General features: G+C 36.9%; 1 protein-coding gene across 4 annotated transcripts in view; it reads left to right on the top strand.

The window, feature by feature from the left end:
* The window catches only part of EXOC6B (exocyst complex component 6B), a 762215-nt gene that overhangs the window by 435452 nt on the left and 308710 nt on the right, over window positions 1–18053 (top strand). For all 4 annotated transcript variants that reach the window (XM_088841568.1, XM_055400057.2, XM_055400058.2 and 1 more), the window contains 4 exons: window positions 11715–11786; window positions 12466–12563; window positions 14067–14172; window positions 15011–15120. In XM_088841568.1, coding sequence (XP_088697694.1) covers window positions 11715–11786; window positions 12466–12563; window positions 14067–14172; window positions 15011–15120 — 386 coding nt within the window. The remainder of the gene's footprint in view (window positions 1–11714; window positions 11787–12465; window positions 12564–14066; window positions 14173–15010; window positions 15121–18053) is intronic.

The raw sequence follows: 18053 nt of genomic DNA, 5'->3' as shown, positions 1-18053 counted from the left end.
AATTGTATTTCAACATAACCATTAAAATATAACTCAGCATTACATACATTTACCCACTGAACCGTATTTATCTGTTATGAGATAGTGTAGTTGATGCCACGGATACCAGTTCCATTCTATTTACTAGTTACTGCATTATATTATCATCAGGAGAGACAGGTAGACAACCCAAACATCAAAACAAATTTCAAAAGGAAACATTTTATCTGAGTGGTTATTTTTTTATAAGAATTCTATATTTTTCCAACTTTCTATCACTAATTAAAACTCTTTATATTTTCTAATTGAATTATCAATCTTTGCATAAATTGGAAACATTTTGAAAGGTATAATATTCTCAATGCTGATTTCAAGAAAAATCTTTTACAGTCCATTTCACATAGACTTCAAATTTAGCAGTACCTATGTATTAAAATCCGGAGAAGGCAATGGCAAGCCACTCCAGTACTCTTGCCTAGAAAATCCCATGGACGGAGGAGCCTGGTAGGCTGCAGTCCATGGGGTCGCTATGAGTCAGACATGACCGAGTGACTTCACTTTCACTTTTCACTTTCACACATTGGAGAAGGAAATGGCAACCCACTCCAGTGTTCTTGCCTGGAGAATCCCAGGGACGGGGGAGCCTGGTGGGCTGCCGTCTATGGGGTCACACAGAGTTGGACACGACTGAAGTGACTTAGCAGCAGCAGCAGCATGTATTAAAATCAGAGAAGGCAATGGCACCCCACTCCAGTACTCTTGCCTGGAAAATCCCATGGATGGAGGAGCCTGGTAGGCTGCAGTCCAGGGGTCACTAGGAGTCGGACACAACTGAGTGACTTCACTTTCACTTTTCACTTTCACACATTGGAGAAGGAAATGGCAAATAATAATATGCTAATACAAAGAGTTCATATAAGAAATGGTTTCATATTAGAAGATCTGTTAATATAACAGCTGCCTGACTGCTAGTAAAATGATAGGCAGATCATCTGATAGTACTGAAAAAATACTTTTTGTGATTTACATTATGGAACAATGTAATCTATAGGCAAAAATCCTCATGTTTTATAGCTATTAAACATTAGACATCTTTTCTTATTATGTGATAGGCAGACAAGAGTGTGTACTGTGATAGTGGTTTGATACACACCCACAGCCATATTCACCCTCCCACAGACCCATTTTTGAATCAGAGGGTGTACTGAGAATACATGTCATTCAGCTCCCCTAACCAAATTGACATTGAAAGAAAATATAAGAAAAACTAAAAAGAAAATCAGTTCAAAGTGTACCTCTGTAGGCTAGAAAGTTTGAAAAATTTCTCTGAACTTAGAAAATCAGATGGAATCAGAATAATGACTCAGCCTGAGAGAAGAAAATATTGGATTAAGTATGAAGTAGAGGGTTTTGTTAAAGCAGGAAATGTTGTTCCAAATGGAATCTAGGAACACTCTAAATTCAGTCAACAAATATCATGCGCAGGAATGAGTCTGGGAGAAATCTTACTGGAAATAATTTAAACATCTGCCTTATATGCAGAATACATTCTGCAAAATGGTGAACTGGATAAATCACAAGCTGGAATCAAGACTGCTTAGAGAAGTATCAAGAACCTCATATATGCTGATTATACCACTCCAGTGACAGAAAGTGAAGAGGAACTAAAGAGCCTCCTGATGAAGGTGAAAGAAGAGAGTGAAAAAGCTGGCTTAATATTCAACATTCAAAAAACTAAGATCATGGCATCTGTTCCCATCAATTCATGGCAAATAGATGGGGCAACAATGGAAATAGTGGCAGATTTCATTTTCTTGGGCTCCAAAATCACTGCAGACGGTGACTGTAGCCATGAAATTAAAAGGTGAAACTGCAATACTTTGGCCACCTCATGCAACGAGTTGACTCACTGGAAAAGACTCTGATGCTGGGAAACGTTGGGGGCGGGAGGAGAAGGGGACGACCGAGAATGAGTTGGTTGGATGGCATCACTGACTCTGTGGACATGAGTTTGAGTGAACTCCAGGAGTTGGTGATGGACAGGGAGGCCTGGCGTGCTGTGATTCATGGGGTCGCGGAGAGTCGGACACGACTGAGCGACTGAACTGAACTGAACTGTTCCTTGGAAGAAAAGCTATGACAATCCTAGAGAGTGTACTAAAAAGCAGAGACATTACTTTGCTAACAAAGGTCCATATAGTCAACACTATGGTTTTTCCGGTAGTCACGTATGGATGTGAGAGTTGGACCATAAAGAAGGCTGAGCACCGAAGAATTGTTGCTTTTGAAATGTGGTTCTGGAGATAACTCATGAAAGTCCCTTGGACAGCAAGGAGATCAAACCAATCAATCCTAAAGGAAATCAACCCTGACTGTTCTTTGGAAGGACTGATGCTGAAGCACCCATGTTTTGGCCACCTGATGTGAAGAGCTGACTCATGTGAGAAGACCCTGATGCTGGAGAAGATTGAGGGCAGGAGGAGAAGGGGGCGATAGAGGATGAGATGGTTGGATCCATCATCGACTAAATGGGCATGAGTTTGAACAAACTTTTGGAGATGGTGAAGGACAGGGAAGCTTGAAGTGCTGCAGTCCATGGGCTCACAAAGAGTTGGACAAGACTGAGCAAGTGAACAACATTTACATGATATAGAAGACATTAATAATCAAAATGAATAGCTATTCTTTAGCAAAAACAAGTAATTCGTGGACTAAGAAAAATTTATGAAATAACAATCATTTCTCATTTTAGGAATATAGGAGGCTAGATTATTCATAGCAACTGTTCAGCTTGAAACAACTAAAAGTATTGCTTTACATATATGCATCATATAAGACATTAAGTCTCAGAGTGCTTAGTAAGGTTATTAAGGAATTAATCAGGCCAAATCCAGGGGAAAGTCCAGAAGTTCGGAGTGATACGCTGAAATACATAAGCTGCCTTTCGCTTGATGCTGCTTGTTAGTCCAGACAATTTGTACTCAGATTTTATAGTCTCTTGGGCCTACCTGAGATGGAGAGTCTAGTATGGTGCCCTCCCCACATTAAGCTGGAGAAAACTATTCCTTTCAGGTTAAGAATGCATCTGAAGTAAGTGAAAAGCAGTCATAGTTCTTCCCTCAAAGAGATCTTCAGGTTTGAGAAGTTATATCTTCAATTGTTAACTTACATAAATTCTCGGAGAACAGAAAAGAAGAATACTCACTAACTCGTTTTATGAGTTGTGTGAGGTGTGAATAATCTTGATAATGAAACCAGAGAAGGATAGCATAACTCATAAGCTCATAAATATACAGGCTTATTCATGAATATAGTTGTATTTAGTGTTGTAAAGATAGAAATATAAATAAATTAAAAAATAAACCTTTGAAAGGAAAAAGCAAAATTGTCATTTTTCCCAATGATATATTTTAGTACATTGAAAAGCCAAAGAAATTTACAGAAAAATTATTACAATAAATGGAAGAGGTTAGCGTATTCTCTGTTGCAAAATTAATTGTCACTTTATATCCAGGAATAAAATTTGAAAAATTAAAAATTTTAAAAGATAAAAATTGATACAATAACATGCATTAAAAGTAGTAGAAATATACCTAACAAAATATGTCAAGACCTACATGGAGAAAATTCAAAAATATTTTTGAGAGGTGGAAAGGAATTAAAGAAGACCTAAATAAAACTGTACTGCAAGGAGATACAACCAGTCCATTCTAAAGGAGATCAGTCCTGGGTGTTCATTGGAAGGACTGATGCTAAAGCTGAAACTGCAATACTTTGGCCACCTCATGCGACGAGTTGACTCACTGGAAAAGACTCTGATGCTAGGAAAGGTTGGGGGCGGGAGGAGAAGGGGACGACAGAGAATGAGATGGCTGGATGGCATCACCGACTCTGTGGACATGAGTTTGAGTGAGGACATGAGTTTGAGTGAACTCCGGGAGTTGGTGATGGACAGGGAGGCCTGGCGTGCTGTGATTCATGGAGTCATGGAGAGTCGGACACGACTGAGCGACTGAACTGAACTGAACTGAAATAAAAACAAATAAAACTGAGAGTAATAGCATGTTCAGTGATTGGAAGAGTTATTGTAGATATCTACTATCTTAAAATTTATCTATAAATTTAATTCAGTGCCAATTAAAATCTCCATAATCTTATTTTTGGAAAGATGAGTACCTTTGCAATTTGATATATAATATTTTTAAGCCAGTACAAAAGCAAAGAATAGCTAAAAGACTCCTTAAGACTGAAGGCAGGTGGTTTTTCTCCACCAATTTAAAAATCTTACTAAATGAATACCAGACACTCTGGTACTGTCATTGGATAGATAATGGAACAGAATACAGGCCTCAAAAAATATTTGATATTTATCAAAGATTGTTGCTGGTCAGTGGGTAGAGAACAGACTTTTCAATGAGTAGTACTAGAACAATTGATTATCAGTATGGGGGAAATAATTATACCAAAAAAGTTTCAGGTTGCTAAAATACCAAAATGTGAAATGTAAGACCATAAATTTTCTACAAGGTAGTGTAAGAGAATATCTTTGTGGTTTAGGATGTGAAAGGAATTCCTAACTAAAATACAAAAGAGATACTAACCATAAAGATTGATACATTAAGCTACATTAAAACTATAAGAAAAAAAGCAAAAAACTTAAAGATAGTAGATAAAATAAGATATATGATGAGAGTGTATATCTTCAGCAGAATATCAGCAAAGAACTAACATAAAATATATAAAAATTTTCACTACACATCATCACAATAGAGACAAACATCTCAGTAGATATAACAAGCAAAATATTTACAGTTACTTCATTAAGGAAGAAATTCACTTGGCTGAGAAATATGTGCTCAACTTCAGTGCATTCGTGAAAGGCAGATGAAAACAAAATGAGATAACATGTAAAAATTAGTAATACAAATGTTGATAAAGATACGAATTATTCAGAGCTCTTATATACTACTAAGGGAATAAGTTTAAATTGATAAAACCCTTTGGAAAAAATAGCATTATTTTCTAAATCAACGATCCTCATGAACTACAAATTCTTTTCCTAACTATATTCCCTTGAGAAACTTGCCCTAATGCACCATAATACACATGCAAGAATATTCATTCCAACATTGTTCAGTTTTCAAAATTAGAAATGACTTCAATGTCCATGGTTGGATGGCATCAGTGACTCAATGGACATGAGTTCAGGTGAGCTCTGGGAGATGGTGAAGGACAGGGAAACCTGGTGTGCTGCAGTACATGTGGTTGCAAAGAGTCAGACACCACTGAGCATCTGGACTACAAAATGTCCATTGGTAATAAAATGAGCAATCTGAGTTAAACTCATAGCATTGAGTATTATACAGCATGAAAATGCCCACCATGTAGCTATATACAGTAGCATAGATGAATTTCATAACTATAATGTTGAATTATAAAAGCAAGACAGAAAATTATACATACAGATTTTTATCCATTTACATAATGTTGGAAAAATATTGAATAAGGCTGAATATTTAGATGGTTACAAAATAATGAAATTAAGAGAATGAACTGACAAGCCACAGATCGGGAGAAAATCTTTGCAAAACACATACCTGATAAAGGCCTGGTACTGAAAATATATACAGAACTCTTAACACTCAGCAGTAAGAAAGTGAAGTGAAGTCACTCAGTCATGTCCCAACTCTGTGATCCCATGGACTGTAGTCTACCAGGCTTCTCTGTCCATGGGATTTTCCAGGCAAGAGTACTGGAGTGGGTTGCCATTTCCTTCTCCAAGCAGTAAGAAAACAACCCAATTAAAAAATGGGCAAAAGTTCACCAAAGAAAATACTCAAATATCAAGAAAGCATGTAAAAAGATGCTTAACAGCATAAGTCATCAGTTCAGTTCAGTTCAGTTGCTCAGTCGTGTCCAACTCTTTGTGACCCCATGGGCCACAGCACGCCAGGCCTCCCTGTCCATCACCAACACCTGGACTTCACCCAAACTCATGTCCATTGAGTCGGTGATGCCATTCAACCATCTCATCCACTGTTGTCCCCTTCTCCTCCTACCCTCAATCTTTCCCATCATCAGGGTGTTTTCAAATGAGTCAGCTCTTCACATCAGGTGGCCCAAGTGTTGGAGTTTCATTTTCAACATTGGTCCTTCCAGTGAACACTCAGGACTGATCTCCTTTAGGATGGACTGATTGGACCTCCTTGCAGTCCAAGGGACTTTCAAGAGTCTTCTCCAACACCACAGTTCAAAAGCAGCAGTTCTTCTGTGCTCAGCTTTCTTTATAGTCCAATTCTCACATCCATACATGACTACTGGAAAAACCATAGACTTGACTAGATGGACCTTTATTGGCAAAGTAATGTCTTTGCTTTTTAATATGCTTGTTTAGGTTAGTCATAACTTTCCTTCCAAGGAGTAAGCGTCTTTTAATTTCATGGCTGCAGTCACAATCTGCAGTGATTTTGGAGCCCCCCAAAATAGAGTCAGTCACTGTTTCCACTGTTTCCCTATCTATTTGCCATGAAATGATGGGACCAGATGCCATAATCTTAGTTTTCTGAATGTTGATCTTTAAGCCAACTTTTTCACTCTCCTCTTTTACTTTCATCAAGAGGCTCTTTAGATCCTCTTCACTTTCTGCCATAAGGGTGTTGTCCTCTGCATATCTGAGGTTATTGATATTTCTCCCGGCAATCTTGATTCCAGCTTGTGCTTCTTCCAGCCCAGCGTTTCTCATGATGTACTCTGCACGTAAATTAAATAAGCAGGGTGACAATATATAGCTTTGGCATCCTCCTTTTCCTATTTGGAACCACTCTGTCATTCCATGTCCAGTTCTAAATGTTGCTTCCAGACCTGCATATAGATTTCTCAGGAGGCAGCTCAGGTAGTCTGGTATTCCCATCTCTTTCAAAATTTTCCACAGTTTATTGTGATCCACACAGTCAAAGGCTTTGGCATAGTCAATAAAGCAGGAATGGGTATTTTTCTGAAACTCTCTTGCTTTTTCGATGATCCAGCGGATGTTGGCAATTTGATTTCTGGTTCCTCTGCCTTTTCTAAATCCAGCTTGAACATATGGAAGTTCAAAGTTCATGTGTTGCTGAAGCCTGGCTTGGAGAATTTGGCCATGACTTTACTAGCGTGTGAGATGAGTGCAATTGTGAGGTAGTTTGAGGATTCTTTGGCATTGCCTTTCTTTGGGATTGGAATGAAAACTGACTTTTTCCAGTTCTGTGGACATTGCTGAGTTTTCCAAATTTGCTGGCATATTGAGTGCAGCACTTTCACAGCATCATCTTTCAGGATTTGAAATAGCTCAACTGGAATTCCATCACCTCCACTAGCTTTGTTCTGAGTGATGCTTCCTAAGGGCCACTTGACTTCACATTCCAGCATGTCTGGTTCTAGGTGAGTGATCACACCATCATGATTATCTGGGTCGTGAAGATCTTTTTTGTATAGTTCTGTGCATTCTTGCCACCTCTTCTTAATATCTTCTGCTTCTGTTAGGTCCATACGATTTCTGTCCTTTATTGAGCCCATCTTTGCATGAAATATTCTGTTGGTATCTCTGATTTTCTTGAAGAGATCTTTAGTCTTTCCCATTCTATTATTTTCCTCTAGTTTCTTAGCACTGATCGCTGAGGAAGGCTTTCTTATCTCTCCTTGCTGTTCTTTGGAACTCTGCATTCAAATGGGTATATCTTTCCTTCTCTCCTTTGCTCTTTGCTTCTCTTCTTTTCACAGCTATTTATAAGGCCTGCTCAGACAGCCATTCTGCTGTTTTGCATTTCTTTTTCTTAGGGATGGTCTTTTCTTTAAAATTTATTTTATTTATTTTAGTTTTTTAATTTTTTTAAATTGGAGGCTAATTACTTTACATTATTTTATTGGTTTTGCTGTGAATCTGCCCCAGGTGTACATATGTTCTTGATCCCTGTCTCCTGTACAGTGTCACGAACCTCTGTTCATAGTTCATCAGTCACTCTATCAGATCTAGTCCCTTAAATCTATTTCTCACTTCCACTGTATAATCATAAGGGATTTGATTTAGGTCGTACCTGAATGGTCTAGTGGTTTTCTCCTCTTTCTTCAATTGAAGTCTCAATTTGACAATAAGGAGTTCATGATCTGAGTCACAGTCAGTCCCTGGTCTTGTTTTCGCTGACTTTATAGAGCTTCTCCATCTTTGACTGCAAAGAATATAATCAGTCTAATTTCGGTGTTGACCATATGGTGATATACATGTGTAGAGTCTTCTCTTGTGTTGTTGGAAGAGGGTGTTTGCTATGACCAGTGCGTTCTCTTGGCAAAACTCTGTTGTCATATGTCATCAGGGAATTACAAATTAAAACAACAGTGAACTACCACCAGATGCCCAGTAGAATGACTATAATGCTGAAAATACCAAATTCTGGAGAGAATGTGGACAACAGTTACTCTTATTGCGATGGGAATGGAAAATGGTACAGCCAGCTTAGAAGAGAATTTGGAAGCTTATACAAAATGCAACATAGATATAAGATGCAGCAAGTAGGTGTACAGTATTTGTATTTGCCAAATGTGTTGAAAACGTATGTTAACGCAAAAATCTGCCCACTGGTGTTTATAACAGCTTATTCAAAATAGCCAAAACCTTGAAGTAACCAAGATGTCCTTTAATAGGTGAATGGATGAAGTCTAGTACATCCTTATAAATGAATATTACTCAATGGCAAGCAAAAGAAATAATCTGTTAACCCACAAAAAGACACGGAGGAAGCTAAGTGCATATTGCTAAGTGAAAGTACCCAAACTGAGAAGGCTATATATTCATACGATTCCAACTATCTGATATTATTGACAAGGCAAAATTAAGGAGAAAATAAAAAGATAAGGGTTGCTAGGATTTGGGAGAGGGCTTGAGGGATAAATAAGTGGAAGATAGGGAATTTCTAGGGCAGGCAGTGAAACTATTCTGTATGATATTGTAATGGTGGAATACATCATTATGCTTATGTTAAAACCCATAGATTATATAATACAGAGAGTAAACTCTAAGTAAGCTATAGAATTTAGTTAATAATAATGTGAATAATGTGTCAGTATTGGTTCACCAACTGTACCAAATGTCACCACACTAAGGGAAAATGTTATAATAAAGGAATCTGCATGAGTGTCTGTATGAAGGGATATATAGGAACTCTGTACTTTCTGTTCAGTTTATCTGTAAATGCTAAACTGCTCTAAAAAATAAGATCTATTAAGCTAAAAAATACAAAGAAAAATGAAAGAAAGTTATGTAATGATTATAATAAACGTCATGATAATGTTTTCCTGAGTGGAGAGGAAAGAAGTTGTTTTGGAGCTTCTGATATGCTGGTGCTGTTCAGTTATGTTTGCCTGGTAAAATTACATGTATAGGTTTTATTTATTGTTTTCTTTATGTATATTATATTCACAGTTATACAAAATGTTAGAAGGAGGAAAAGGAAGGAAGGAAGCAACAGAAGGATAGAAATCAAAGATTAATGTTGTTTTCTTGAGATTTATGACTACCGTAATAGAGAAATTTAATTCTAAGATTAAATAGATAAAACTGCATATCATTCTGTGATCAAGAAGACAAAGTCAAATATAACCCCAATATAGAGCAGAGACACAAAGTGATGGAAAATATGAATGAAAAGTTAAGAAACATGGATAATGGATGTAGATTTTGGTTGTATTTAGTAGAGATTTAGAAATAAACTTTAGTCACAAAGGAGGGACCTTAATAAATGAAAGAGGGAAATTTCCCTGCAGTAAAAAACGACTAGATTATTATAGCTGAAAGGATGCATCTTTTTGTCAGGCAGAGTAAATGAGTCAGGCAGTTTTCTCATGTATGAAATTGTGTATTTTAGTTTGAGTGCAAAAGAAAGACATTTCCAAACACATGAGGATACCAAGTTTACTTTTTCCACCACCCTGTCTTACTGATTTCTTACCAAAAATGAAAAAGAAATTCAAAATACGAGATGGGGTGAGAATATATAAAATGTGTGCAAAAAATGAGAGTAAAACTCATAGATAAATCTAAATAACTAATCAGTTGTTTGTAAGTGAAAGTCACTCAGTTGTGTCTGACTTTGCAACCCCATGGACTGTACAGCCCTTGGAATTCTCCAGGCCAGAATACTGGAGTGGGTAGCCTTTCCCTTCTCCAGCGGATCTTCCCAACCCAGGGATGGAACCCAGGTCTCTCACATTGCAGGTGGATTCTTTTATCAGTTGAACCACAATGGAAGCCCCCAAGAATACTGGAGTGGGTAGCCTATCCCTTCTCCAGGATATCTTCCCAACCCAGGAATAGACCCAGGGTCTCCTGCCTTGCAGGTGGATTCTTTACCAATTGAGCTGTCAGGGAAACCCATTGTTTGTGAAATTTAATGCTATTAAGAATCCCTGTAAGAGGAGTGGCTTAATGTTTAAAACATTTTAAAAATGACACTATAGATTATTTCAAGTAAACAGTGGACAGAAAGTATATAAGTATATAAGTTATTAATAACCAGTATAAGATAATTTGAAAAATAGAAAACTTAAAATAAGATGGCTAGAATAGGCTCAAATATGTCAGTATTCATGAGAAACATCACAGTTAGAAAGTATTATAGTTTGGTTACTAAGAGAGATTTCTGCATTAAGATTATATAGAAAGATTAAAAATGAAGAATAGGGAGCAGAAAGGGCAATATTCTTCACCAACACTGGATTAAAGATCGTTAAACGGGAGAAGAGAGCAACATTTTGTTTTGATAATATTTTAACCCATCAAAAAGACAGTAGCCCATTTACTATAAACAAGCAAGCATCAGTATGTATATGAACAAAAACTGATAGTAGTGGGATGAGAAACAGAGGCCACAGCACTTTGGGAGAATTCAACATGCCTTTTTCAGGAACTGAGGAGTTAAGTAGAGAGCAAGTAACCAAATTATACTTAGGAGAATTTGCATGTCAAAAGTCACTGAAACATAGTGACATAATGCATCTTTGTAAAGAAGATGCCTTCCAAGTCATTTCAGTTTTCAAATTTGTTAAGAGATTATACATTGAATTTATTTGTAAATTTATTTTCTTCTGTATTATATTTATTTTTTGTATTCCTTACATTGTTGTTTCTTTTTGTTGTTTAATTGGACTTACCTGTGATTTGTCTCTCTTACTGATTTTATGTTTAACTTGAGTTTTTGGTTTCATTGATCAAATCTTTCATGTCTTCTCTGTGTCATTAATGTCTGCTTTTTATTTTATCAGTGTTGTTCTCTCATTTATGGTTGATTTTGGCTCTTTTGGCCCGCTTCATGAGTTGAGTTCTTAGTTTATTATAAGTCTTTTATGTTTTCTAATGTTCACATATAAAGATTTTTTAAAATGGCAATAGCTGTATTCTATAAGTTTTGATATGAACTTTTTTTTTTTACTGTTTGTTTTAAAATAATCTGCAGTATCAGCTTTGATTTCTTCTTTAACCAGACAGTTATTTAGAAGTGTGATTTTAAATTTCCTAAAGTTAAAAATGTAGGTCATGGATTATTGGGAGTCTTTACTCACTCTCCGCTAGCTGTATCTGGTGTTACCTTAAACCAGGATGGCTTTCCAGAGAGCCTGCACCAGGTGAAGTATTAAGTAACTGAATAAATCAAAAGTTAGTTTCGTTTTTAATAAATACGTTTTTCCTCATTGTCTTTTATTTCCTTTAGTCTTACTGCTCTGATCCAAACCTCGTGTTAGATTTGAAGAACCTCATTGTGCTTTTTGCTGACACACTTCAGGTTTGTGGCTTATGTTTATGTAGACTTTACCTAGATGAGTGTTTCATCAGCTCTAAATCCTTCGATTGTCTATCTAAGCTTAAGTACCTTTTTCTTTTTAGTTGTGTTTCTTCTTTTCCTAGAGGTGGATAATTTTTATCTCTTTGTAGCATTTTCTGGTCATGACCTGTCTATTATCTTCTCATAATTTGTTCTCATCCCCCTTTTTTTTCCTCAAAGCAAATCAATTAAATGAACTCACTACTTTAGTCCTTAAACTATTTCCTTACCTACTATTTTGAATAATGATTATTGATATGAACCACATATTATATTCAATAAATAACATTAGAAGTGGGTAAGATTGGTGGCATTCTCATTTTCTGACCCTACTCTTGAAAGTTGTTGAGAGTTACAGAAGGAGTTATAGGAAAAACTTCACTGACAGTTATATCCAATATACATTAATTCTAATGTTCATCTTTTTATTTTTTTCTGACTGGCTCAAGTATTTTGGTATATATCTTTTAATTATTGAGGATAAACACTAGATATTGGGTGGGAATGGAAGATTCTTGTATCATGGTTTTATTTAAATTGTTGTCCAAAGAACAAAATTATCTTTTAGTGCCTAATCTCCCTCATGTCGTTTAAAAAACATCACCTTATAAAATGAAGCTTTTTTATTATTTTGTTTCAGGTGTATGGTTTTCCTGTAAATCAGCTTTTTGACATGCTATTAGAAATCAGAGACCAGTATAGTGAAACTTTGCTAAAGAAGTGGTCAGGTATTTTCAGGTAAGAAATTATCTATCGTTGTGTGTGTGTGGGCATGCATGTTTGTACACTCGTCTTTATACATAAGAGTTTTCAGGTATAATAAGCAATAAGTGTATGTGGCTTATTTTTTTCTAGGTCTGATTCCAATTATGATTGGAAATTCAATTAAATAGTAATGGTGTCCCAAATAAAGTTCCCAAGACATTCAGACTCTGGATATTAGTAACTATTATGTGAGGAGTCCCCAAATCCCCAGATTTGTTTCATTGAATAAATGGCAAATACCTTGGTTCATACCAACCAGATCACCTTGTGTCATCTTAATTTGATTTTTTATTTTCTCTTTGGGGATCATGCCTAATCTATGTCTCACTTGTAGGATAGTGGCTTTTGAACCCTTTTGAATAATTTAGCTTTTTGGGAACTTTTTTGAAGACTCACTCATGTTATTCCTCATCTTCTTTATTCTCCATACCCAAAGAAGAGATCTATTACAATCTAATGTTTGAAGCATATTATTTAAATAGTTACTGCAACATGCATACAACAGTAAGAAAATTATTGTATTACATCTCCACTTACAAATATTTCCTTGGACATATTTTCCTCACACATAACTTGTTTCTTCTTTTAAAATGATCTTTCTGCTTACTGCCGGACCACTTCCCCAGATCAACTTACTTTGTTTTCAAGTTCTTATAGCTTTAAGGTATTACATTGTTCCATTAATCTTACTGTTCACATTTTATAAACATATAGCTGATAATTATGTAGGGTAACTCATTAGTATATTACTATAAATATTTGTATTTCTAAAAAGTCCTGTTTATTAATGATATAATTTTCTTTAGGGGAGATTATCTTTGAAAATTAGTACCATGATATATCCAAGCGCATCTGATCTGAAGCCTTCAGTAAATTTCTTTTTTGATTTTGTTAGTATGGTCTCTGCTCTGGATAACTCCTAGTCTAGTTAAGGACACAGAACCTTTGGATGAAGAAAAAATCATTCTTAATATAGAGCAGTAGATGAAGTACATGAACACAGTTTGATAAAATAGAAAATCTAGTATAGAATTAAAGAACATAATAAAAAAATCTTTATTTTTTTTAAAGAAAGCATATAAAACCTCTTTGCCTTTTCCAGAGCTCACATTTTTTTGTTGTTGTTGTTGCTTCTCATTTGCCTTACGGCTTCAGCATGTTGCCTTGAAATTTTCTATCTGAGCCATAAATCTCAACTAATATGAGGTCATCTTTATATTTGTGTTCAATTTGTTTTAGAATGCAATTTTCCTTCTGTGTTTTTTTTTAAAGATGTCCTTACCTAAGACCAAATAGCTGTACTATAAACGGAATAGATTAGGGTCTAAGAAATGTTTATTTGAGGTTGTGATGGATATACAACCCTTGGAGTTCTTCTGAAAGTTTTTTGTGATCACTCTACTGAATAACTCACCTGTCGTTCTTTTTTTACTTTATCCCTCCCTCCTTTCCTTTCTTCTTTTATTTTCTTTATAGAAACATACTTGATTCTGACAACTACAGTCCTATACCGGTAACAAGTGAAGAGATGTATAAAAAGGTGATAGGACAATTTCCATTCCAAGATACAGAGCTGGAAAAGGTAAGGAACACTCAAATAAACTTCTCTGATTTGGCATCCTCTTAAAGCTTTCTTTGTATCAGTCTCATTAAAGGCATAATTTCTAACTCAATGAGTTAGGAATCTAAAACAGCTTCAAAGGATGATTTTTGGGCTCAGAGGAACAGAAGTTCCTGTTTGGGAACTTTGGGGTATTTTCACCTCCAAAGTGTTTAGGAGATTTCCGGCAGTGTTTCCTTTTGACTTACACTTTGAAATATTTGCTTTTCTTATACTTTGAGGACATTGTATCCCCAAAGCATACAGTAAAATTTACTGTGCTATATAACTGTATTGGTTTTGGCTGTGCTTTGTGATGTATGTACTACCACAACAAGGTTGCAGAACAGTTCTATGATTCCCCAAAATTCCCTCATGCTGTACCTTCTTAATCAATTACTCCTCACCCCCAGCTTTTGGCAACCACCTGTCATTGCTATCCATCTACTTTTACCTTTTCTAAAAGGCCTTATAAATAGAACTATATAGTGTATAACCTTTTGAGATTGGCTTCTTTCACTGAAGATAATGCTTTTGAGACTCATCTAAGTTGTTGCACCTATCAATAACTCATTCCTTTTTATTGCTGAGTATGTATCAGAATTTGTTTATCAGGTTTTATAGGACGTTAGAATTGTTTATTTAATTTAACCTTATTCTTTTTAGTATTAGAAAACTTTCACAAATATGTTTTTAAAATGTAGAGTTGTTAATAAGGCAGTTCCTAGTATGCAAGAAAATCTCTTTTGCATTTTAATTAGTTAATAGGTATTTCCAATGTATGCTCATTTGTAACTTTCATTAATTCTTGCTTTAACAGCAACCATTCCCAAAAAAGTTTCCATTTTCTGAATTTGTGCCAAAAGTTTACAACCAAATTAAAGAATTTATCTATGCCTGTCTGAAGTTTTCAGAAGATCTTCATCTAAGGTATAGTATGAAATAATGGAAGTGCAATAGATACTGAGATTATGGCTCTATATACATAAATATTCTGGAATAATTTTGATGTTCCCTTCAGTTCCAAGTTTGAAAGTCTTAATATTAGCCCTGTATGGTATGCCACTGCCCTGTTTATATGCTCAGGTGAAAAAAAGGGGAGTTGGAAACTCTTGAATAATTTCTTTTTATATTACTTTATTCTCTACTGTTTTCTTTACAGATTTACATTTCTAGTGAGAATTCACCAGAAGAGTAGTATAATATTCTAGTTTTTACATTATATTGATGAAATGTTAAGGCCAGTAGAGGAGTGGCATGTAAAATTCTTGCTGTGATCTCCTTGATGTCCAAGGGAATCTCAAGAGCCTTCTCCAGCATCACAGTTTGAAAGCATCAATTCTTTGGCACTAAGCTGTCTTTATGGTCCAGTTCTCACATCTGTACATGATACTGGAAAAACCATGGCTTTGAGTATGCAGACCTTTATCAGCAAAATGATGTCTCTGCTTTTTAATATGCTGTCATGTGAGGTTTGTCATACCTTTCCTTCTTGGCTGTTTGGTTCCTCTTCACTTTCTGCCTTTAGAGTGGTATCATCTTCATATCTGAGGTTGTTGATATTTCTCCTGGTAGTTTTGATTCCAGTTTGTGATTCATCCAGCCTGGCATTTCGTATGATGTACTTTGCATATAAATTAAATAAGCAGGGTTTTTGTTTTTTTAATAGTATGGATGGGGAAACAGTGGAAACAGTGGCTGACTTTATTTTTCTGGGCTCCAGAATCATTGCCGATGGGGATTGCAGCCATGAAATTAAAAGACGCTTACTCCTTGGAAGGAAAGTTATGACCAATCTAGACAGCATGTTAAAAAGTAGAGACATTACTTTGCCAACAAAGGTCCATCTAGTCAAGGCTATGGTTTTTCCAGTGGTCATGTATGGATGTGAGAGTGGGATTATAAAGAAAGCGAGCGCAGAAGAATTGATGTTTTTGAACTGTGGTGTTGGAGAAGACTCTTGAGAGTCCCTTGGACTGCAAGGAGACCCAACCAGTCCATCCTAAAGGAGATCAGTCCTGGGTGTTCATTGGAAGGACTGATGTTGAAGCTGAAACTCCAATACTTTGGCCACCTCATGCGGAGTGCTGACTCATTGGAAAAAACCCTGATGCTGGGAAAGACTGAGGGCAGGAGGAGAAGGGGATGACAGAGGATGAGATGGTTGGATGGCATCACCGACTCGATGGACATGGGTTTGGATGGACTCTGGGAGCTGGTGATGGACTTGGAGTCCTGGCGTGCTGCGGTTCATGGGCTCGCAATGAGTCGGACACGACTGAGCGACTGAACTGAACTGAATAGGTCTCTCGTGCTTTCTTACAGTTTTTCTCTTTGTTCTTCTTTCTGTTTTTAAACGGCCTGTTTTATAATGCCCTGATTCTTCCTTCCACATTACTTAGTCTGCTGTTGTTGCTCTAAGAATTTTTCAATTCTTTTATTGTATACTTCAGCTCTGGGATTTGAGTTGGGTTCTTTTTTTATAGTTTCTATCTCTTTATTAAACTTCTCATTTTATTTGTGCATTGTATTCCAGATTTCATTTTGTTTCTCTGTGTTCTTTTGCATAGTTGGTGATGGACAGGGAGGCCTGGCGTGCTGTGATTCATGGGGTCGCGGAGAGTCGGACACGACTGAGCGACTGAACTGAACTGAACTGAACTGAGCTTAATATGATATTTCAAATTCTTTTTAGGGCAATTTGTATGTCTCTGTTTCTTTGGGATTCATTAGTGGAAATTATATTTGCTTTCTTTGGTGGTGTCTGGTTGTTTGTCTGATTCATTTTGTTCCATGTAGCTTTGTATTGGTGACTCTGCCTTTGTGCTTCTCTGGGGACATGGAGATATGTGTCTCCCCCAGGTCCCAGGGTGGCAGGACTATTCCTGTACCATGCCTGAAGGGGCCTGGAGCCAAATCACAGGTCTCCTTTGGGTTTCACAATTAGAATGCCTGATAGATTGTGGCTCTGCAACTGTACTGAGGGATTCATCTGGGGGCGCATTTGGGATTTCCTTCTGGTGGGTTCCTGGAAAAGTAGGGTTTCTCTTAGATCATAGTTGGGAGTGGCTGGAGCCAGATTCCAGAGCCACTTTAAGATCCACAGTGAGACTGAGGTCACTGGGCTTATCTCTAGGGGTACATATAGGCATTTCTCCTGTTGGATCCCTGGCAGGCACAATTGCCTCCTGTCCATGGGTACAGTGGGCTAAAGCCAGGTTGTGCAGGCACTTCAACCTCTGCAGTCAAATTTGAGATTGGCGGCCCTTCCTCCAGGTGCATGGAAGGTTATTGCTCTAGCAGGTCTCTGAGTAGGCAGGAGTGTTCCTGGTTTGTGGCTATGAATATATGGGGCCATGTTACAGGGATTTTTTTAGTGTTTGCAGTCAGACAGAGGTTGGAGAACTTGCCTAGATTCATGAATGAGCATGTCTTTGCCCATCATAGGCTGCAGGGTTGGCAGCTAATAGGAGCTGGAGTTGGGTCGTGGAACAGTTCAGTTTACAGCTCGAACTGAGGTTAGTAGAGCTATTATCCAAAGCACAGGTTGGCGTGACTCTTCCCGGGTCGTTTCTCAGCTGGTGATGGAGGCAAGGCCAAATAGGCCATGTCCATAGGCTGTCAAGGCTCAGGGTCTGTTTCTGGGTCTGTAGGTAGTACTATGGTTAGCAGGTATGCCACATGAGTGAGTTTATGCTTGCCTTCTAAAAGCAACCCTCCTTGGTCTTGGATGCTACCAGGGTTTTACAGTCTTCTTTCTTCAATCCAAAGTTTTACAAAAGTACTTTTGTCTCTGCTTGCCTGCCAAATTCTTGTTGCTGAGAAGGGATATGAATGCAGGACTTCCTGTTCTGCTATTTCTA

The sequence above is a fragment of the Moschus berezovskii genome, chromosome 11 (genome assembly GCF_049115385.1).
Source record: "Moschus berezovskii isolate FMDL1 chromosome 11, NW_MosBer_1.0, whole genome shotgun sequence".
In the NCBI taxonomy this organism is placed as follows: Eukaryota; Metazoa; Chordata; class Mammalia; order Artiodactyla; family Moschidae; genus Moschus; species Moschus berezovskii.
The sequence above is the reverse complement of the archived record's forward strand: the minus strand, read 5'-3'. Positions and strand labels throughout refer to the sequence as shown.